Below are 23,906 nucleotides of genomic sequence, written 5' to 3'. Positions count from 1 at the left end.
AGGAGGAGGATAGGGAGAGCGCCGCATCTTTCCTTCCTTCCCTCCCCTCCTCTATTTGCGCCAAATGTCCCCTCCTCCACTCTCACTTTTATATTTCTTGTCTTCGCCTGCCCTCTAAAGGCCAAAGGGCTGGTGTGTGTGTGTGTGTGTGTGTGTGTGTGTGTGTGTGTGTGTGTGTGTGTGTGTGTGTGTGTGTGTGTGTGTGTGTGTGTGTGTGTGTGTGTGTGTGTGTGTGTGTGTGTGTGTGTGCATCAGGCAGTCGCTTATGCTCGGCATGTGAATGTCCTCCCTCTGCTGTAGCTTCAGAGCTGCGGTCTTCGCGGGGCATTTTCACATCCGCACACACACACACACACACACACATAAAGTATGGTGTAATTACCCTGTGCTCCCATGTAATCCCCCAGGTGCTGTATTTATCTCTACTGCAGCATATCTGACACCAAGCGCCAATACCTGGATTCACTTCAGTCGCCGTCCCTGTTCCCCAGCCTCTCGTCTCGTACCAGTGTGTGTGTATTACATTATACACATTATAAACAGCACGCAACGCTATTTGTATGTCTTCTGTTCTGAAAATGTGTAATTTCGCCCCGGCTGTGATCGTTGATGTCTGTGTTGAGTGCAGTTGAGATGTGCGCTGGAGCATTAGAGCGTGTGTTTTTATCCCAGACTTTGATAACGAGTAATTCCCTTTGTCCAGAGGCTGAACCATTACAGCAGAAACCCTGGGAAAATACTTATTATAAATACAAGGGAAAGTCAAGCAGGTGAATATACAAATGTGACAAACACACACACACACACACACAGTTAGCTTTCAGGCAGACAGATCTACAATCAAGCATGCAGCCGTACAGGCTTTCAGGCAAGCTGAGCCCAGGGGCCGCGCTGCAGGGGCCCCCACACCAGGGGCCCCCACACCAGTGTCATCCTTCTGGTAGGAGCCTGTCTGACAGCCGGGTTTGACGCTATGTCGGAGGAGAATGCTGGAAAACCGCTCTTCTCGATCTTGCAATTTCTTTCTTGTGTGTGTGTGTGTGTGTGTGTGTGTGTGTGTGTGTGTGTGTGTGTGTGTGTGTCGAGCTGTGGCTGACGCACAACAGAGAGCCGGTGTGTAGGATCGGACATCAAAGGCTCCGGAGGACATTGCTGATGTTTTATTTCTGGTGGAGTTTTTGTTGCGCGTTGTTTTAAAGTCATTTCTAATATTCACAAGAGCAGAGCGTTCGGCTCACTGAGCATTTAAAGGAAACGCCGTGTGAAGACGTCCACTGACGGAACGGGTGTAATTGGGGATCTGACTTGTAGTGGCGCTTTATGCTTACATGTACCCTATTTCTGTTAAACTCGCATTTCTTTTCTGCAGCGACAAGCTATTTTCTCATAAAATAAGAACATATTGAGTTTCATCTTCCTTAAAAGATTCATGGGATTCATGCATTTCACGAGAGACTGACGGAAAAGTTATTTATAAATGTAGTTCACGCACATACGCTTGGTATGTACAGTGTGTATTACTTTCTGTGTTCTCCAAATTATACCAGGGTGTCTGCGTCTCCTTAAAAAGTCTTAAATTGAACTTGTTTATTCCAGTAGACACCCTGTATGCATCACTTGATATTGTTCCTGTATCGCGCCAGCTGAAGAAAACAACCGCTTCAACATTAGAGGAGGAGGAGAAATATTGGGAGAGGGAGAAGTAAACTATGTTTTTCCCTTTTTTTCTCCACATTCGGAGACTGCACAGGGCGCTCGGGTTCGTAGCGCAGGCTTAGAGGCGACTCGCGGAGCCGAGGCTGAGGCCGGTCCTTTCAAAGGACGGCACAGAACATGAGTAATCGTCAGGAAAAACAGCCTCCGTCTTCAAAAGCCATCCCATGTTTCGTTGAGCTCGTCTTCGCAAAGATGGATCCGTTTTCCAGCCGACGCGATGTCGCGTGTTCGAGTGTGTCTGCGTGGGGTACGATGGCAGTTTAAAAAAAAAATCCATATTCTGGTGGATCTGAAGCTTGCTGCTGGTTACCTTCGCATTGAAAATGCGGAAGGTTATGTTTTGATATTTATTAATTTATTTATTTGTATGCGTGTTACTCGCATAACTCAAAAAGTATTAAACCGAATCACATGACATTTGGTGGGATGATTGGTTATTATCCGGGGACCATTTGATTAGATTTTTGGGATCGATCGGGTCAAAGGTCAAGGTCAAGGTCATGAAAAGGTCAAAATCTTCTTTTTACCATAGCACGTCAATTTTTATCCAATTGGCATGCAACTAATGCCAAAATGTTCATAACACGATGCCCAATCTTGTGATATGCGAAGGTATGCGCTCTACCGAGTGCCCATTCTAGTTTCACATATTACAGTCTTTCCTACCACATGCGCGCTATAGCAACTCCAGCTTGTTCTAGAAACCTGGTGATGATGACCCGTCGTGAACAAGCCGACTCTCTCACACGGCACGCCGCTCCGGCTGCCTCCCCTCTGCCTTTCTCTCGTGGCCACTTTGATCAAATCTGCGCTCTTACGTCCTTGACTGCTGCCCCCGATGCCTGACCCCTGCATTTGAAATTTCCCCCGCTTATGTAAAAGTTTATGTAGATTAATGCCACAATTTATGCAGATTGAGTTTTTGCCACTCAGGCTTGAAGCACTAAAAGGTAGATGAGCGCTGACCTTCCCCGCTAACGGCTACGTGAGCTCTCACCGATTATCTCACGACTGCCGCACACAGTGTTAGTCCGGCGGAAGACGGAGAGACGGAGAGACGCTTCAGAATTCATATTGGTCCATTTTAAACTTTCTGTTTTTAATGGTTTCACTTAAAACAAGGCTGTCTTTTTTTCTCAAAATGGCATTCGTGACTAAACTTAGTGTAGTTTATGACACACACACACACATTGTCTTTTTTTAAACGTAATGCTGTGTGTGGCAGCAGCCGCACCGCCACACACCGGGCGAACGGTCAAGTGCCATCGAGAGCAGTTTGCCGTAGAAATGGATCCATCTGGAAGCAAACGAAGGGCCCCCTCTTGACTCGGCCCGCTCCGTGGAGGCTGAGTGCTCAGCCTGTCTGACACTGGAACATGTCTTTCAGTCGAAACAGACAAAGCGGGAGAGAAGACGGTAAATGTCACCGTTCTAACTTTATAAGGGGGGCGGGGAAGATTTTACTCTAACTGTCACGTTCAGTTTGAATGTAGCTCAGCGCTGAAAGGGTGAAGTCAAGATAATTGAAGGGGTTTTAAATGTATTGGGATTTATTTGCATCGTACGACTTTTAACAGTGATTTGCCTAAACGTCCTCTTTCGTTAGATCAATTTTAAAGAACCTAATTTAAAGTGAAATTGACATTTGTAGTTCTCAATAAAGAACTTTTAGCCATTATCTAATCTCCCAGTTGAGGTTGTGACTTCCTCACCTCGAGTAGCTCTCTGTGTTGGTGTTGCCGATGATGGCCGTGAGCATTACAGCATAACAACTGAAAAAAGGCCAGCAGGAAAGCGAAGCCTCCATCACGTCATCAACCGTTTGCTCTTTTAACACAAACAGAAAGAGACCTACCACTCACAGTCGAGACGGCGTGTTGTGTCATGTGATCGGGACGCTGTCGGTGTGTCACGATGCGTTCGCTGACGCCTCAACCGGCTGGACTTTACACTCATTAACCTCAACCTCAAGTCAAATATTTCAAATGAAATCCTACTTCATCAACTCACGGCAAAACTACTGCTGGGTTCCCATTCTAAGTCGCATTTAAATTCCATGAGCAGTACCTTTCTTTTCCCCCCTAACTACTAAGCACCTTCAGGTGATGCCACTCAAAACAAAGGGTCCAAGAGTATTTAGTAGTGTTTGCATTTCGGTCTTTTTGTGTGTAGTCATGGTGTGTGTGAAGGCAACACTAGAGCTGAATACAAGAGAGCAGAGTTGTTTTATTTGAAGAGGCGTTGTTGATAAAGTGTCCAGTGCTATCAGGACAAACTTTGAGTTTTGTTCTATATCACAGTTTTAAAAAAATAAAGTTTTTTTTCAATTTCTTGGGAGTTGTTCCTGATCCGATGTGAGGTCAAAGGTCAGGGATGTCTATATGTACAGATTGTAAAGCACTCTGAGGCAAATTTGTATTTTGTGATAATGGGCTATACAAAATAAACTGAATTGAATTTAAAAAATACATTAACGTATTTACAGGCTGATATTTGCAGTCCCACTTGTCGCAGGTTGTTCGACTCGTCTCTTGAAGGGCAACACGTGTCATCGTGGGCACCGCTTGTCTCGCGCTACGAGTCTGTGAGGGTCGTGTGAACTGACCCTGTATGACCTCTGCCCCCTCCAGGCTCCGTCATCCTGCAGCAGAAGGATGGCGCCGGGCGGACCGCACTGGATCTGGTCTCTGCAGCGAGTCAGAGAGAGGAGCTCCTCCACAGCGCGACCGCGGGGGACTCCGCCCTGAGAAGCGACTCGCCCGAGCCTCGGCTGAACCTGCCCCTCGTGGAGGCCGGATCCTCTCTGCTGGCCCACCTCATCTTCTCCTACCAGCGAGAGAGGGGCCTCCCCGGCCACGCGCAGCCCGGCGACCAGTCCCAGAGCTTGGGCCGCACGCTGCTCCGGGCCCTGGAGACCCACTCCCACCAAACGGTGACTCTGGGATGGACCAACCAGCGGGCGGTGAAGCTGGTGGAGGATGCGGAGACGCTGCTGGAGCTTGGCAGAGGGAGTTACCTGGGGCAGGTGTCTCTGGCAGTGAAAGAGTGCAAAGGAGAGAACACACAGTTCCTGATGGAGATACTGGAGGATCTTAAGTCTCGGGGGGGGGGGGGGGGGGCACTAGTGGCTGATCTGTGACGCGGGATCAATGGACAACTCACTGAGTGAATTGAATGTACAACCTTTGATTGAATGCTAACAAAAGGGCGTCAGGTGTCGGTTATATTCAATGTTTTTTATTTCATCATACAATTCATCCAGGCATTAAAATATCGTCACAGGCAACAAACATCTGTGAATGTAGGCCTCCAAAATGTAACGACATTATTCATTTCTACAGAGAGACCTTTATTGGTCCACCATGGTTTGGATCTATTTCACTACTTTCTTTTATATTTCATTTATTTATTTTGAATAGTCTGAGTTGCATGTTTTTTTATAGCAACACACTAATGTTATTTCGACTCTCACTACCTCAAGTTATTGTTTATCTACTTTTGTAATGTTGAAATGTGATTTTATTATTTTTTTACGTTACCTATTTATAATAAAATAAATACGAATAACTTCATACCAAGTTGTTAATAGATTCTGATAGCAATACATTTGTAGAAAGTGGTCAAGAATGTTGGGGTGGGTGGAGAGAAGAGGGGGGGGGGGGGGACCTGACATTCGAAGGTAGTCAGTACCAGGGTTCGTACAGTCATGGAAAACCTGGAAAAGTCATGGAATTTTAAAATGCTAATTTCCAGGCCTGGAAAAGTCATGGAAAGTACTTAACCCTTGTGTTGCCTTAGGGTTATTTTGACCCGAATCAATATTACATCCTCCCCCCGCCTTAGGATTAATTTGACCCCATTCAATGTTTAATGTCGGTGTTCTTTCGGTAGTCAACAAACAAACATAAAGTGCCTCACACTTAAACTTGGAAAACAATATTAATTCTAATAATTTTCTGGAGGTTTTAATTGCTGGCGTCAAATTGAACCCAAAGGGTAAAATATGTTAGTAAATATAAAGGTAACAGGAGGGTGAAACATTGAATCGGGTCAAAATGACCCAAAGGCGGGGGGAGGGTGTAATATTGATTCGGGTCAAAATGACCCTAAGGCAACACAAGGGTTAAATCACAAAAGTTTTGGAAATGTTTATTCTTTTAATCAAACTACTGTCTCATTCATTTGTTTCATTTAAGGTGTATTGTATGCTTTGTAATTCTCATTGTTTGAATACTACATTTTCAAAAATGTTCATGTATACACCGAGATTTCACTTTGGTCATGGAAATTTGGTTTAAAGTCCTGGAAAAGTCCTGGAAACCCATTGGTCAACATGTGTAAGAACCCTGAGATGAATGGAGGAATGAGATTTTTGACAATTTGTAATAATCCAGACACTCCAAAGATGCAAAAAAATATTTAATCTTGTGTTTGTTTTCTCCCTTTTCTTTAGAAATAAGCAACATACATCGGATGCATTTCATTTCTCAAACTGGAAATATACATATACATTCTCTATTACCCCTCATGACCCAATTTAGGTCTTGGCTCCTTATTCCCTTGGTAAAATGTCATCATGAAGATGATGTCACACTGGCAGGCAAAGTCGCAGGCAGAAAAAGACAGATCTTAGAAAATGAAGCAGGCATACACCTACTTTAAAACATTATCACCAGACCATCAACAGGCATACGGTATAAAATACAAACATAAATTAGGTAGCTATGTACAGTATTATTTAAAAAATAGTCTCATTTCAACTCGGTGCAAATAAAAGTGCTTTTTCCCCCCCTTTACAGACAGTCTGATACATTCATTTCATATAATTTATTTTGTCCATATCACACACGATAAAAACACTTTGGTTTGCTTGCAAACAAAGTCGAAATCCAATAATGTATGACGAAAAAGAAAACGGTATTTGAATGCAATACCACACGAGTCACCACGATTTACTGAAAAACAACGACATACAGTAGGAGACGCAGATCAGGTATTCAAACAGTCCCTTTAGGCTTTATAAAAAGCCATCCTTCACCAGCCAGCAAGTGTGTTTGTTGAGGCGATAATCAGTCTGCAGCGCGGCTCTGAGGGGACAGTCTGCTATTGTCTTTTAAGTGGATTCCTCAAAACAACAAAACAAAATCAATGGCTCTCTGGAGTGAAGCCTGTTGATATTTAAGTATGGAGATGGATAGGTACAGGGGGGAGGGAGACAGTCGGGGAAAAAGTGGATGAGGAAATGGAAGAAGAGAGCTCTCGTTGTGGCAGGAGGGGGGTGAGAGCGATGAAGACAGAGACGGACGACCGGACCGACAAAGAGGGGGAGAGGGAACAAGAAGATGCAGGAGGGGGGGTCGGGAGGATGAGAGGAGACCTCCTCAAATGCAGCCCGGGCTGTGATCTTTCAACAGATGCTCAGCAAGAAGCCCAGGAGACCGTCCCTTCAGACAGGGTCGCGACCCCGCTCGCTGACGAACGAGGGAGAGCGCAAACGGAGAGAGGCGTGATGGGAGAGGGGGATCTGGAACGGCGTAAAAACACACGCGCCCCCGACGCCTCGGGCCTCGAGAGCCTCGAGAGCCGCTCGTCTCGCTGACGGCCCGTCCACGCCGGCAAACTCCACGGCACTCGTGCTGCGCCGCACCACCCACACGCCTTTACAGGCTGACACACACACACACACACACACGATTGGATCTACGCATCAGTCTCCAGCTGGAGGGGGATACAATTGTAACACACACCGACGCCGAGACAAGCAACGCGTCTTTGATTCCATAAACGTGGATACGCAAACACTCTTTACATCCACGCTTCACACACACACACGCCTCCGCCTCTTGAAAGACGGATCAAAGTTGTGCTGTGGGCACAGGAGGTGGGGCAGATGGAGAGGGCGGCCAGCCTGGGGCACAACAACACAGAGAGCATGTTTGTGTTTGCGTGTGTGTCTGTGTGTGTGTGTGTGTGTGTGTGTAGGTGTGTGTGTGTGTGTGTGTGGGAGAGAATGTGCCTGCTCAAATGGGATGGTACGCTTTCATCTGCGAGCAAGTCGGTACAGTGCGTGTACGCGAGATCTCTGAAAGAAGCGCCGCGTTTTCACGTGAGAGGATATTTTTGTGTTGTCGCGTGTGCGCGCATGCATGTGTGTGTGTGTGTGTGCTTTCTCGTGTGTGGCCGCCGATGCAAACACACAGATGAGAGGGAAGGAGACCAGCCTTTCAAACAGATGATGGCCGTGGCCGCCTCGAGGCCTGCACGCCTGGCGACGCTCTGCATAAACGCGGTGACATCGATATTCACGCCGCGGCTGCAGAGACGCCGTCGCACCGACTGACTGACAGGGGGCGTCGACGTGTTTTTAAGGGGTTAAACGAAGATGCTACTAAATTTTTTTTAAACAATACCAACTCTCTTATACTCAACAGTGTTGTTTTTTCCCCCTCCTGTTCTTATTTAATTATGATTATGTTATCACAATCTATTTAATAAGAACACTGTACTTTAAACTAATACTACTACGCCATGGCCCTGCTGAGACTCCGCCCACTGTTGAGACTCCGCCCACTCCTCCTCTCTACCTCCGTCTGCCTGATGGATCATCGAGGTCTGGATGGTGGAATATGCCGACTACCAACTCTTCATCCACTCTGTCATCTTCATTGTGTTGTTCCTGTGTTTTAATTAGTGTGTCATGATTCCTTCTGGTCACATGACATCTATGACACCTGTCCATCCTGGAGAGGGATCCTCCTCTGTTCTCTCCTCAAGGGTTCTGACCTTTTACCCTGAAGGGTTGTTTGGGAGTTGTTCCTGATCCAATGTGAGGTTAAAAGTCAAAGGTCAGGGATGTCTATGTGTACAGATTGTAAAGCACTCTGAGGGGAATTTGTAATTTGTGAAAATGGGCTATAGAAATAAACTGAATTGAACTGAAATACTGTGCATTGATTCTTTTGTTTAGGATTCATATCTTTCTTTGTATCAAAGCACGGAAAGAGACGAGCACAAGCCGTGTTGGTCCAGGTTTGTGTTTGTGGAGAAGGACATATCTCGGGGCTACTACCATAATTGCTAATCAACTTGGCGTGGGAACAATAGAAATGACTGCCAGTGAACATGACATCATTACCACATCCAAGAGAGGAATAACACAAAAAAACAGGACAAAAACAATTACAAAATATGAACATATTGCCAAAACCATTTGATAAATACAATATGCTCTAAAAAAAAAGACCTAAAAGTTGACTTGCAGAGTAACAATGCAAAATGTTGGTATAATAAGGCTTGTAATTTTGATTAAAATGTCTTTTTTTGGGACGGTGAGTATAAATGTTGACACTTGTTTTAGTCATTGTGTGACACGTGTCTCATGTGTCAAGCAGATGGACAAAATCCTCCAAACTGTCAGAGTGATGGAGAGAAGAAAGGTGAGTGGTGCACACGGCTGAGAAAAAGGTCATCCATCCTCCTCACTCGCCTTGAAAATCAATCTAAAGCTTAATGGTGATAAGATTATTTCTTTTTTTTTCTACAAAAATTACAATTCAGGAAACTGTACTGTACGTCATGAGCAATTTAAGACAGAAAAAAAGCTTTTCGAATTGAAAGTTGGAGAAAAAAGTTAAGGATAGCGGAGCTCGTCCGGAGCCGTCTTCCTCTGCTCCTCCGAGTCCAGGAATAGACCACAAGAAGGAGAGAGGAGAAGAGATGGTGGGCGGACTCAGTCATCTACCCGGGGTTGTTTTTCTTCCTTTTATTTGGACTGGGATTGGGATCCAGTTTCAGCTCTCGGTACTGCACCTGTTAAAACACACACAGACACACACACACACACACACACACACACACACACACACACGCCACCCGGTCAGGTGGAAAGAGCAAAGGATGCTTGAATAGCACAGAAACCCTCCAGAGGCTCTCTGAGTCCAGCTGTGTGGAACAGAGGCCTCGGGGAAGGGATTACACACTGATTACAACACACACACACACACACACACACACACACACACTCACAAACCATGTACACTGTTCAAAGCTTCAAATACATTCATGCACACGTACACACAAATATACACGTACACACATACTTTCACAGATGTGGGGCAGTGGCCTGAGGGGAGGGATCACACAAACAAACAGAGGACAGGGAAAGGACTCGTGGGAAAGTTAGAGAGACAACAGAGTCGTCACATGAGTGCAAGATGGTCAGGAGAGGAAGGGCAGGGAGACAGTGAGACCCGAGTTGAGCTGGGACTTTTAGTTACTACGGTAACGACACACCGCGTGATGCACACTGCACTATTAACCGGAGCTTTGTATGGCTAAACGTGTGATTAGAGACAAACGTGTTGAACTTTAAGTGCAGATACTGTTGAAGAAAAAGCTAAATGTTGATTAGAAAATGTAGACTATCTATTGGCTAGAGGGATAAACAAACAAGCACCTTTTAAACATCAATCACTAGGATTAACGCTTTAGTCGCTTTGGGTCGGCCAACCAGTTGTTTTGCAGTTTACATCCATATCCGTCCAAAATGACATCACTTCATCGTTTTAGCCTATTAGACATTTGTGTTATTTTGACCACCGTGTTCTAAAACAGAGCAGACAATTTGAAGACATTTTGGTTGTTGTTGGCATTTCTTTTTTAGATAATTAGGGACATGAGATGAGAAGCCGTTACCATGGTTTGATTTGATCAGAATATTTGATGGACACTTTACTTCAAGGCTTTATACAGCATTACCTACATACTTTTAACATCCTTCATAACCGGGATGCCCCCCACATGAGACGTCATGGATCCATCTGCCTGATGGACCGTGGAGGTCTGGATCGTGGAATATGACTACTACCAACTACGCCATGGCCCTGTTGAGACTCCGCCCACTGCTGAGACTCCGCCCACTCCTCCTCTCTACCTCCATCTGATGGACCGTGGAGGTCTGGATGGTGGAATATGCCGACTACCAACTCTTCATCCACTCTGTCATCTTCATTGTGTTGTTGCTGTGTTTTAATTAGTGTGTAATGATTCCTTCTGGTCACATGACATCTATGACACCTGTCCATCTTGGAGAGGGATCCTCCTCTGTTCTCTCCTCAAGGGGTCTGACCTTTTACCCTGAAGGGTTGTTTGGGAGTTGTTCCTGATCCAATGTGAGGTCAAAGGTCAAAGATCAGGGATGTCTATATGTACAGATTGTAAAGCACTCTGAGGGGAATTTGTAATTTGTGAAAATGGGCTATACAAATAAACTGAATTGAATTGAATGTTATGTTTGTTGTTCTCTTATTTATTTACCAGTTATGTAAATATAGACTAAAACTCATGGATTTGCTGCCTGTTTACATTCAATGTGGCTCGACTTTAGCCTAAATTTAGGAATACACATATGTGCTTTATTCCAGAGAGCTGGGTGAACAAAGTGATAAGTATGCGTCACTGAGGTAAACCCAAAGAGAATGCAGCATATACTGGTCTTTGTTACCCTTGTTTCTAAGAGATAAACTTGGCTTTAGTGTCTAGTCTTGCACTGCCTGTCAAGAAACTTAATCTAACAACCAATATCATAGGTTAGGGCCTTGACCCTTTCGGTTAGCCACTTTCTTCTTTTGTTGAATTTTGATTTTTGTATATTTTGCTGATCGAAATAAACTAAACTAAACGCCATTAAATAACTAATTGCACTATCGTGTCACTAAAAACACATTTAAGAGGCACGTCACAATCTCTGAGGGGGCGTCGCCTCCGTCTCCCAAAGGGAAGTGACTCGGAGCTGAGAGAGGAGCTGCTCTGTGACGGACACTCAGACGTAACAGCATCACAGCGGCTGAGCCTCGGCAACCGCAGACTGTCACTTCTGGAAGTCTCATTTTCAGACGCACAAATACAGTCGCTAGCCTCGACAGATTCAAGACACTGACAAGCACTCGCCACTGAATCAGAATACTAATAGAGGAGGAAAACAAGACTTCACAGTCGCGGCACCAAAGAGCCGGTATCATCTGTGGGATCGTTCCTCGGCTGACGGACCGGAGGCCGCTCCGCCTTTCTGACTGACTGACACCCTCTCTGATTCTCCAGGCAGACAAACAAACCGACGTCAACGCGGCTCCTCTGTTCTGCCTCGCGGTGGGTCTGTCTGCCGTGGACGAGAACGGCGGCGTCTCTCGGCACTGGCTGGGAACGAGCCTTTATCATCCATCTTCTACTGGTTCCCACTGTCGCTTCTATGACGCCTTCCAGTATCCTCTCGCTGCATTTTGCAAATCTGGGATGCAAACAGGCGCGTTTGTGCTCACCGATGAAGACACGCGCACACACACGGATACCGGCGACGAGAATGTACACTACCGTTCAAAAGTTTGGGGTCACTTAGAAATATCTTTATTTTTCAAAGAAAAGCACTGTTTTTTCAATAAAGATAACATTAATCAAAAATACACTCTCTACATTGTTAATGTGGTAAATTAATATTCAAGGTGGAAGTGTCTGGTTTCTAATGAAATATCTCCAGAGGTGTATAGAGGCCCATTTCCATCAACGATCACTCCAGTGTTCTAATGGTACATTGTGTTTGCTAATCGCCTTAGAAGACTAATGTCTGATGAGAAAACCCTTGTGCAATTATGCTAGCACAGCTGAAAACAGTTATGCTGGTGATATAAGCTATACAACTGGCCTTCCTTTGAGCTTGAAGAACAAAATTAATACTTCAAATATTAATCATTATTTCTAACCTTGTCAATGTCTTGACTATATTTTCCATTCAATTTTCAATTCATTTGATAAATAAAAGTGAGTTTTCATGGAAGACACAAAATTGTCTGGATGACCCCAAACGGTAGTGTATATACGCACCCCCACATCTCACACACGTCCGCACCATGCATCATTAAAATCCCATCCCCACACTGTACACACACACACACACACACACACACGGTACAGTGGGACGTTTCAGATCCTGTGCATCACAGCGGTTGACACCGATGTCCAGTGTTAGGGGGATTCCAGATTGGTTGGACCAGCATGTGTTCCTCTCTAAGCCTCACCAGGCATCCAGACTTCACTGATACGGATCTGGACACTCCTCGCGGTCCAAGGCAAACTAACATCCGACTAAACAGCTGTACAAATAGAGCCGGTTAGTTAGATCAGTGAGAAAGAAGAGGGACAAGGAGGGAAGTCTAGGAGACAACAAGGAAATAGGCCAAGTGGAACGAAAGTGAATGATGGGAAACGAGATAAAGATGAGTCTGAAATAGAAAGAAAGACGAGGGCGCAGAGAGCGGGACAAAGCAACAAAGGGAAGGAGAGAGAAAACAATGATGAAGAAGTAGAAACTAAGTGAGACGGAGGGAGATCTTTGGACACTCGGGTGATGAAGGACGCGGTTCTCATGTGGGTGGGGATCCTTTTATAGCCCTGCCAACTAAAGCAGACAACGGAGCCAAAACCCAGGGGACAGAGAGGGTTTCTTGGCCCCATCTGTGTGTGTGTGTGTGTGTGTGTGTGTGTGGTGGTAGTTCGGTTAGGGGGCCATGACAGTCCTGGCACAGCGCCCACATTCACTGCGATCAATGACAGGGTGACAATGGATGCAGAAGTGAGTGAATGGTGGGATGTAATTCACTGTTCACATAAAATAACGTGTTCCTCGATGCAACTGTTAGGTTGTAATAGTTTATTTTGAGTCTTGAGCTTTAAATTAATACTTATAGAAAGATATTATAATAGGAAATATTCGGGAGAATATTGATATTATGAATGTGTTATGAAGCATAGGGGGACTGTCTACTCTATGCAAATGTAAATGGCAAGAATTAATGTGTGTTCATGGAGTGAATGTGAGTTCGTATTTGAGATTGTGGAAGCCGGTTGAAGCCCGTGAAGTGACAATAACAGACGGGGCTTTTATTGTGAAAATACTTGTCTAGCGACTTGACCAGAAGTGACGTTTTGACCCGGGGGTCGTGACGTTTGACCTCTCCATTTTGATAGCGGGACTTTTATCCAACAGGAAGGTGTTAGAGGCTGAACTAGCTTTGAGAGGAGCTGATTGGCTGATTCTGGGACTAAGACTCTGGACTGGGGAACATCGTTCTCTTTGGTCTTGACCCGGCTGCTTCAAGCTTGAACCCATCACCACGAAACCCACGATCCTGAGCCTCGATCGCTTGTTTACACTTCTTGCCATTAAATATTATTAACCTTAATTCACGCGCATCCGGAGTCTGATGTCCATCATCTGCCAAGTGCCCAGTTTCAGTTCCTCTCACACGACCCATTCTCACTCATCGTCGGCTGCGAGCGTGAAGGCACCTGCCGTGGATCCGAAAGTAGGACAGGCATTGAGCGGCCTCACTGGCCGTTCGTGGTCCCCCTCACACGGCCAAGCGCCTACGGCAGCGAGAAGCAACACAGCCCTTTAACTCTGCGCGTTGACATTCCCGTCCAAACAAAACTATTTTGTGAGCGCACAGGACGAAAAACAAAGAAAAGTTTGCATGTCAGTAGAAAGTAGGATTCTGTTTCCCATGAAGAGTAGCAAGGAAGGGGATCGACAAAAAAACAAAGTGTGCAGGAGAAAACAATATCTCAATCAAACCGGAGTTTCCTCTGTGAAGAGCTGGCAGCCAAGAGAAATAGAGCTCATGCGTCACAGGTTCAATTGCGGCGTACAGGTGACAGGCCTGCCTGACGCCTGTACCCCTGGCTCCCCCGCTCACCTCACCTAATAACACAACACACACACATGCACACAGACGCACACAGACAACAAGAGCTAGTTAAAAAAAAGGGAGGAGAAAAGGCAGAGCGGGCGAGGAGAAAGTGGGACGTTAGCAAAATAAAAGAAACCGGAATTGGGTGAAAGTAAAAAAAAGAAAAAAGAAAGTGTGGTAATGTGGGAGCTTAAAGGCAACATCGGCGGGAAAGGCGGTGGGTGAAGAGCCGGCGCCGCTGCTCAAAGGATGCTCCGCCCTCGCTCCTCTCCTCTCACCGAATGTTGACGGTACAAGTGCACAACGGGCTTTTGAAGTGCGCTCTGCTGAAGGGGAGCCGTGAACCGCGCCGCGTTTTAACGGCGTTACCCACAAAGCATCCTGGGACCTGCTCCTTCGCTCCCTCTCTCAGCGTCTCTCATTCCCTCTCGCGCTGAACCCTTTGACTGCGTGTTTTGATGACGCCAGTGTGGGCAGAGAAGACGAGGCGAACCCGAGGTGGGTGACAGCGAGCGAAGAAAAAACAGAAAGCAAATAGGCGAGTGAATAACTCGAGTCAGAAAAAGGCACGGGAGCAACATTTTAATGACACTATGCTATTCTGTTTTCCACTCCTTTCCACAGAGCAAGAAAGTCAGCGGGTTTCATCTCATGTGACGCCTAATGGAGCATAAGGGTTATTAAATGTTTCCAGGGAAACACTATTGTGTAGAGTTCACACATTTGCACATCGGAGGATTCAGCACTTGTGTCTCTTGCTGGGAAAGAAAAGGAATGTCAAGGTGGCATAAAAAAAATAAGTAAAGAAAGTTTCGCCTATTAGCTGCTGTGGCACGACACATGCGGAAAAGTGACTAAGAGGACACTTGCAGTGAAATAAATGTGTCACAAAAAGTGGGCGAGGACAAAGCGGAGGGGAGAGAGACCTCTGGTAGATTTAAGTGACGCTTCAACCTCTAACTCTCCTGCCTTTGACCCTCACGTCCAATGAGGGTTCATCCCCAACATCAATGTTTTCTAAAAATATTAACCTGACTCCCCACTGCTCATTAGGCGCTAAATTGGAATTAATGCTTATTTCTTGGTCCTGGGTGTTTGATCCAGCTCCTTTACCCCATAAAGGGCCACTTGGCATGCTAATTGCCTTGGCCTTCCTTACACACTCCCTAGCTCACATGGCTAATGGTGTCGTAAAACATACTCGTGCACTGACACCTCCCAAACGCCGGGTAGGGAATACTCAGCGCTATAAAGGTGCTCAGTTTTGCCTCGTTTAGGAGAACATGAAGGATTCCCTGATAATGACCGTAACGATAGCGAACGCTGGTGGAAGAGCCAAACCAGCGACAAGAAACTGTCACCCAGGGAGGGGGCGGCGTCTCCCTCACGCAGACATGCTCGACACACCACGCCCGCCTTTAACGTGGCTGCTCACAGGGACGTCATGATTTAACCCTCCTGTCACCTTCACATTCACTAACATATTTTACCCTCGGGGTCAATTTGAGCCCAGCAATTAAAACCTCCAGAAAATGATTAGAATTAATATTGTTTCCCTTAAGTGTGAGGTACTTTATGTTTGTTTGTTGACTCCCTAAATAGACCTTTAAATATATAAATAAGTTGATATTTATTATATGTTTGACACAGTGAAAAACAGCCTGGGGTCAAATTGACCCCAAAGAACACCGACATTAAACATTGAATCGGGTCAAATTGACCCTAAAGGTAACAGGAGGGTTAAGTAAACTGTTCAGGTGGTAAAAAGGAAACACTGCCTGTTGCAGCTCCCAGACTTTAGTTTTTAAAAGTGTGTTTGACAGTGCTGTTAGGGGCCCAGTGTCATTGATTTAAAGAGCTAGGTTTGCACGACTCGCGTACCTTCCGTTAACCGGACAACCGATGACGAGTCGGTATCGTTTACCGGCTCAATGCAAAGTTTCTTTTATGGACGCCGTAACGACAAATGAAAGATGAGAAAACGACGAGAGTCCTAAAGCTGTTCCACAGTTACTGTGCTGCTGTGCAGCAACACGCGTTCTAATGGACTGGGGCCCAGTGCGGATGCCCTTTATATATAAAGTCATTAGGACCTCATCAGTTCTGGCTGCACTGAAGCACCTCCAAATGATGCGGAACGCTGCACTGAAACACCCCCCACCCGCCTCACACGCACTGCTACTGGGAGAGCGTGCGTGTGTGTGTGTGTGTGTGTGTGTGTGTGTGTAGGTGTGTGTGCGTGTGTGTGTGTGTGTGATTATGTATGTGCGTTAGGTCACACTGGGTCCCTGAAATAGCGCTTCATTAGTCATCCAGAGTATCGGGCATCGTGGGCCCCAGCACCAGCGCCAGTGGGTGCTCTGGACATGTGCCCGTGAGGGGACGCTCCATTTGGACCCCAGCAACTCCCTGCATCATCCAACAGCCTGAAAGGGCTCGATCCCCACGGGCGGCTCTGACCCAGTAAGGCGGGGACAGGCAATGAGGTGAACCGACAACCCGGGACGCGCGGCGGAGCGGAACGTTCCGGTCTGTTTTTAGCTGAGCGGGTTGTCGTCGGCGAAAATGTCCCTTTGGATTCAGGGAGGATCAGTGCAGGTCTCAGTTCTTCATCAGCTCACTGATTTCATTCGCCTTGTGTTATTGATAAAAACAAGGCGAGGCTGCTTTAAATAATCAAACTAGTCCTCTACGACAGGGGTCCCCAACCCCCGGGCCGCGGCCCGGGACCGGTCTACGGCTTGGTTGGAACCGGGCCGCGGAAAAAAAGTGAATAAAAAAAGTTTTAATTTTTGTTTTTAATCAGTCGGAAAAATCTATTATTTTGAAAAAGGACCGGATACACCCGTGTGTACGTCTGAGCCGCGTTCAGGAGTCTTAAAGTTTGGGTTTATCGCTGCAGGCGAGTCTCACGCGCCGAACCCTCTGCTGGCGGCACATTCAGTGACAAAGAATCTTCAAACATATTCAACCTGCTCAATGAATTCTGTCACTTCAGGGAAATGACAACTCAACTGTTTTCAAGTTGGCCGATAAAGTCGCTGCTGTGTGGGCGAGTGAACAGCGGAATATTCTACATGTTTCAGACGTTGACCGGGTGGAAGAGGCTTTTCAAAGAGTTTGAGCGGTACTCCAACCACAAAAGACCCGACTGCAAAAGAATAGACCTGCAACCCATTTGTAAACAAACTCACCCGGTGAATCGAGCCCGTCCGAGCTAAAAGAAAATGTGTTCGAGATGCAAATGACGGTGGCCTTAAGGGACATTTCACACAACAACTCTGTGTTCTAATGACAGCGACCAGAACTCGGTTAGGAGCAGCGGACCAAACACACGTCTGTGTCGCCGTCTCCATTAGCGGCTCGTTGCAGGTCAACAAGCGCACGGCTCACACTCATTCGGCATCATGATGAGTTGTAGTTTTGGCACTTTATGCCTTTCGTATAATTGTATGATGTCATTTATATTGCCGGTCCGTGAAAATAATTTCTGACACGGAACCGGTCCGTGGCTCAAAAAATGTTGGGGACCGCTGCTCTACGACATTCAATCGACTCTACTTGTGCTTCCTGTCCTAGTTCCTCCCCTCGTTTCTCCATTTCCATCCTCAGATGTTCTCCCTGAAATCCCTCCTGACCCCTGACCCCTCTCCCTAGGTCCCTAGGTCCTTCACCCTCATTACTTGGTGAGCCTCCGAACTGTCAGTGAAACCTGGCAACGATTACCACTCGGACAGCTGCAGCAGTAACTGGTACAGTAGCACTTACAGTATAACTTCGGCACGACTCCAGCAGCACGGGCACCAGACTAGAGCAGCGTGTCCGCCCCCCCCTTCCCTAGCCAGCAGGCCCTCATTAGGGGTCTTGTAAAGACCTCATACCTGCCGGGCCCGGGCCCCTTCACTGCCCCGCTCGTCCTGTCTCCAGGTGTCGAAGGCGGCTGCGCTCCACCAGAGGGGACAGCGGAGGCTCATTGGAGCCCGTGGCTACCTGCCTTGTGCCTCGAGTGCTGCAGCAGGCCTCAGTAAACCATGGAACTGTAAAACTGCACGGGGCCAGAAGGGGGGAGCAGGGATTATGACCCTGTAAAGATGAAAGAAGTGGCGGCAATAAGCGATCAAAGAGGAAGTGTGTCAGCGCTGATGTGGCGGGGGATTGGTCGGACCAGAGGCCCCGGGTCAGCTTCAGCCTGGTCGGTGTGCGTGCGCTTTGGACTCGGCGCAGCGGGGCTTAACAGCCGCCATCGGTGCCGGATAACACAACGACTTTCACAAGCTGCCGTTTAATTGCAGTTTAAACTGCACTTTGTCCTGAGCAGCACAGCACGTTACTGTGAACACACACACACACACACTACACACACACACCTATATTTCCCCTAACGAAGCATCTGCAGTCTTCAGCCACCAAGTTAATCTGATCTCATGGTTAATGTAGACGCAAAACCGCATGGGGCTGGTTAACTGTTGGTTTACACTCTGTTCCAATTACTAGCATAGCTGGGAAACAACAGCTAACTGTAATGGTGTGTGAGTGTATGTATGGAGTCAATCAGCCTAGTTATATGCTGGGCACTAAACTCACTTAACCTCGTTATCTTATTACACAGCTCCAGCTATGTATGTGGAAATTGAATTAGACTAGGAAGCTATTAATAGGAAAACACAGGAACGACTTTGGAACAATTAGATTAGATGTCTGCGTGGCTTAAACAACGGACAGTCAGTTCACCCTGCGTGGAAAAGTACAACGGGGAGGCGCCGACGGCTGAGAGGAGGACAACTATAGAAGGAGACAGAGGTAGAGATAGAGGAGATGATAAAAGGAGCGTTGCCCGTGTCTGGGACTGACAGGTGTGTTGTAAAAAAAGATATAAAAGATGAGACAGAAATGAAAATGGAAAGTTCACCCACCACTTGGACATCCGAGGGCACTCTGGACAGGAAGTCGAGCAGCTCGTTGTTATCAATAGTGTAAGGGTCCCGCAGCTTTTTGGTGAATTTATTCACACCTGTAGAGAGAGACAAATGGTGAGGGGAGATGAAAAGATGCAAAAGAGAGGTGGATATCAGCACATACTGCACAATCAACCAAAAAAGGCATATTTTGGGGGCTTGATTGTAGCGCCCCCTAAATTCAAATATTATAGGTAGGTTAAGGAATGCTATATAGACATAGACTAGCAATTTGGTTAAGATAGGCCAAATTATTTGGAAGTTATGTGACTTCAAATATTAGGCCACACCCCATAGACTTTCATTGGTCCAAAACCTCTGAACGCAATGAGGTATCAACAAGATTTTGACAGGTTATCGTGACATTGCACCAATAATAGACCCCAGAAAATTTCGTATTAATCGGACCAAGCGTTTTGGAGGAAAGTGAATTTCTTTTTTTTTAACAAAATTCAAAATGGCGGAAAATCTAAGAAGGCGCATTTGATGCTCCCCATGATGTTATTTGTAGAGCAGGCCCAAGTGAACCTGTATACCAAATTTTAAGGAAATCGGTCATTGTTGAAAAAAAGTATTAGCTTTTCCAAAGCAAGGGGGCGCTATAGAGCAATTTTATTGCGACTTCCTTTACTTTGACACATAAAAATACACATTTCATCACATTTATTTTGAGATTGTCTCACCCCAGGCGAGCACAATGTATCGTAGAGGGATGAAGTAGACGATGGTGGTGGCTGCTCCGAAAGCCACAATAGCCAACCAGCTTAAGAAAGGCACGGTCCAGTTAAATGTGCTGAAAGGAGAGGGGAAGTGTTGAGACGCGGCGACGCTCGAGCCGAACGCGGCGAGAAAGAGCAGAGACGAGTCAGAGAGGGCTTTTCACTTGTTTTCAACTCAAACGAGGTGATCTGGTTCCCCCTGCACAGCCAATTCATCACATACACCTGAACTATGCAGAGGGAAATAACTTCAGTGATTTCACTCTCAACTTTACAAAAACACAGGTCACAAAAGTGTCAGCTTGATTTGAAACGCTGGTGTATATAAACAAAGAAGGAACCTGTAGTCTGACTCTAGATTTTAATCAAAACTAAAATCCCTTTGCCTCGTCTGTATCTATTGCAAAATAGGAGTGTGCAATTAATACATATTGATGAATGTGTGTGTGTGTGTGTGTGTGTTTAATCTCATATGTACATGATTCAGTTAAGAGGTCACGCAGGGTTAAGTGAGATGTGATAAACACGGAGATGGACAGCCTGTGTGTCGGGCTCTCGGGGGCCGGGTGTCACGCTGGCCGTGTTTCCTGAGAGCAGAACTGAGTTCTACTCGGTTAGGCTGGCATGGGGAAGCGGGGCGACCTGGCATTGCAAAAACAAACAAAAAACAGCGGGGCATGCGGCGCTGAGCGGGCCCGATGCCGAGGAGCGGGTTACGACTCACTTCTTTATCCTCTCGCCATAGGAGGCCACTTCATCCAGTGCGTTCTGCACACTGATGCACACGTCCTGAATGGCATAAAGCTTGTTGATGAAGCCCTTTCTCTCCGAGTCCTGTAAGAGGACAGATGGAGATGTGAGGCGGCGGCGGAGAAAGAAACGGGGAAGAGATGGAGAGACCCGGTGAAGAGAGGGGGAGTCGAGAGAAAGAGGAGAGAGACGACAGAGGCTTTGGGAAAACAATACATTTTAAATAGCGTCAGAGATTTGGGGTGGGGAGCCAAATCACCGGATATCCTGCCCGGACGGACGGAGCGCAGTAATAGAGATATAAAGTCGGCAGAACAAATCAAAATGCTCACACAGGAAAATTTGAATATGTGAATAGAGAGGCAGCATTAAACTGAAAGCCAATCTTTGGGCGCTCTCTCTCTCTTTCTCTCTCTCTCTTTCTCTGTTGCTGCTCCTGCCAAGACAGCCAGGAAGACCGGGCAGAGCCCTCCTTTGTTCTGCTGGCTGGCACGCTGCGATGATGTCATCATTAACGTCCTTATTAACTGTTGTCACCCACCATGAAGAGATCCTCCTTTTCAACCGCCGATGGTCGTGAACTCGATGATAACACTGTGAGGAGCGGAGGGAGACACGAGAAACGAGGCAGACAACCTCACATCTACAATCCCCCCCCGCCGCCTCGCGCCGGGACAGATCGAAGGACGGGAGTCATGCAACAGTCAACGAGCTGCCTGCGGACCGAGGGCGGGACGGACAGAATGAGGCGACACACGCGTGTTCGAGGACGTCCACACGCACACTTGTTGTGGCTGGGTGTGATTGGCGGCATGCTGGGGAGACAAAGAGGGGCACGGGGCGGGAAGAGGAGGACGATCGATCGTCAGAAGAGTTACGAGAGCGTCAGGCGGGTCGAGGCCGGGGGGGGGGGGGGCAGCGTTTAGGACGGGAGACTTGAGTTATTAGAACTCACAGATCCCGTATGGCACCATCAAGAATGGATGAGAAGATGTGCACTTTGCAAGTATTGTTGAGAGTATTTGTTAAACAAATGATGACTTATGGTACTACTTATGGTATTACTCATGGTACTACCTATAGTACTACTCATGGTATTACTTATGGTATTACTTATGGTATTACTCATGGTATTACTTATGGTATTACCTAAAGTACTACTTTTGGTATTACTTATAGTACTACTCATGGTATTACTCATGGTACTACTTATGGTATTACTCATGGTACTACTTATGGTATTACTCATGGTATTACTCATGGTACTACTTATGGTATTACTCATGGCACTACTTATGGTATTACTTATGGACTACTTATGGTATTACTTATGGACTACTCATGTTATTACTTATGGTATTACTCATGGTATTACTTATGGCACTTTTGTAGTTTGACTTTCTTGAGGAAATGTTACTTCCAGTAATCTTGTTGTTCTTAGTTTGTTCTCTTGGTTGATGAACTTATTGTAAGTCGCTTTGGATAAAAGCGTCTGCTAAATGACATGTGATGTCATAATAATGTAATGTAAAATGAGAATTAAATAAATCATTCATAGTTCAGATAGGAAATAATCTGGATTTCATTCAATTTGGAAAAGAAGGACGTCACACAGCTGTTTGAATAATTTAAGTTCATTAATCGACAAAATAAGAGAAACCAAAAGATTATTGCGCAACCTTACACGGCCACCAAACGTTTCTCGAGCAGCAATGGCTGTTAAATGATGAAGATGGATGGGCATTGTTGGATTAGAGAGGTACGACTGAGTAATCCTCCTCATGATACCCAAAGAAGACAGTAAAGTCTCAAGAACATAAAACCTCCAGGACCCCAGAGGCCTTCACCACATTTTGCTCCTTGAGGCCAGCGCCCCCCCCCCCCTCACCACAACCATCCCATTGAGACCCAAAAGCCCTCCACTGCCCCGAAACTCACCCTCTTTTCTTTTTACTCTCCATCCAGGATCAGATAATATGAAAAATGAAGCACGGAGGAGTCAGGAAGACCACATGGCCTCCCCAGCAGAACCACACAAGACAAATAGATATAACTAGACAGCGTCCCTGGGTTATTTTTCTTCGCAAATATTTTACAAGACTCCCTTTCTTTCTTCCTCTCTCTCTCCTCTCCTCGGTCCTTTCCTCAGAGTCCATCTGTTTTTCATTGCTCGCTCAAACAAAATCTCAGAATGCAGGGTCTGTTGTGCTGGACTGGGTTAGGCCGGGCCGAGGCAAGCCGGGCCCGGTCGGGTCGTTTTTATTTTCGGGAGTGTGTTTGAGGGCCAGGGGAGTGGTGTGAGAGAGCGGGCGGGGGTGGAGACGATAGGTCAGAGGTCAGAGGAGTATAAACCATTGCCACATGCACCTCGGACTGCGGTCTGACTCATATTTCCTGTCTTCAAACACGACTCAGGGAGGCGGGAGGTAGCAATAACACAGAGGGCCACGGAGAACCTTGTTTTCCCAGCTTCCCTGCACACTGCGCACATATGGAGCCAGGCAACCTGTTCTTATAACGGAACCTAATATGCACACACACACACACACACACACACACACAGACTCACACACCCTACAGCTATTAGATAAGGTTGATCTGCACACCTGGTCTTGCTGTGTAACTCTACAAACGATATTATACCCCGACACAGGTTATAGGATGAGGGCCCTGGACTTCTAAAAGCAGTTTCTTTCTCTCCTGAGGAAGTTAGTTTTAGATTTTGAATGTCATCCCCCGATAGAAAGGGAAGTGATACCGAAAGATGAGAAGAGAGATATTGCATTCGCACATCAGTTGAGGTCAAATATCTGTTGACTTAGATGTTTGATAAAAAAAAGTGTGAATGATTTGAATCGGGGAGATGAGCTCTGTGAGAGTCTGGTCCTGCTTCTTGTCGTTTTGTGAGGAATGTTTGCGTCTGGGTGTCAACCAGCAGCTCACATGGGTTCTCACTTCTGACTCAGGAAGATGAGCAGAGTCTGTGCAGCAGACTCAGGGCTGTATTCCCATCGTGTCTCTTCCCG

At 46.4% G+C, this 23,906-nt stretch overlaps 2 protein-coding genes across 11 annotated transcripts in view; one reads left to right on the top strand and one right to left on the bottom strand.

Moving 5' to 3' along the window:
- slf1 (SMC5-SMC6 complex localization factor 1) overlaps positions 1 to 6,144 on the top strand; it is a 38,984-nt gene extending 32,840 nt beyond the window's left edge. For all 3 annotated transcript variants that reach the window (XM_056419691.1, XM_056419692.1, XM_056419690.1), the window contains one exon: positions 4,347 to 6,144. In XM_056419691.1, coding sequence (XP_056275666.1) covers positions 4,347 to 4,855 — 509 coding nt within the window. In that variant the 3' untranslated portion in view covers positions 4,856 to 6,144. The remainder of the gene's footprint in view (positions 1 to 4,346) is intronic.
- Positions 6,145 to 8,734: 2,590 nt separating this feature from the next.
- The window catches only part of mctp1a (multiple C2 domains, transmembrane 1a), a 125,584-nt gene continuing 110,412 nt past the window's right edge, over positions 8,735 to 23,906 (bottom strand). For 7 of the 8 annotated variants that reach the window (XM_056419696.1, XM_056419693.1, XM_056419694.1 and 4 more), the window contains 4 exons: positions 20,855 to 20,964; positions 20,095 to 20,204; positions 19,370 to 19,467; positions 8,735 to 9,525 (listed from right to left, as the gene is read on the bottom strand). In XM_056419696.1, the coding sequence (XP_056275671.1) occupies positions 9,454 to 9,525; positions 19,370 to 19,467; positions 20,095 to 20,204; positions 20,855 to 20,964 (390 nt within the window). In that variant the 3' untranslated portion in view covers positions 8,735 to 9,453. Of the gene's footprint in view, positions 9,526 to 18,356; positions 19,239 to 19,369; positions 19,468 to 20,094; positions 20,205 to 20,854; positions 20,965 to 23,906 lie in introns of those variants that run through there. The other variant, XM_056419695.1, reaches the window with a different exon arrangement.

This window comes from Pseudoliparis swirei, chromosome 7 (assembly GCF_029220125.1).
Source record: "Pseudoliparis swirei isolate HS2019 ecotype Mariana Trench chromosome 7, NWPU_hadal_v1, whole genome shotgun sequence".
Classification (NCBI taxonomy): Eukaryota; Metazoa; Chordata; class Actinopteri; order Perciformes; family Liparidae; genus Pseudoliparis; species Pseudoliparis swirei.
The sequence above is the reverse complement of the archived record's forward strand: the minus strand, read 5'-3'. Positions and strand labels throughout refer to the sequence as shown.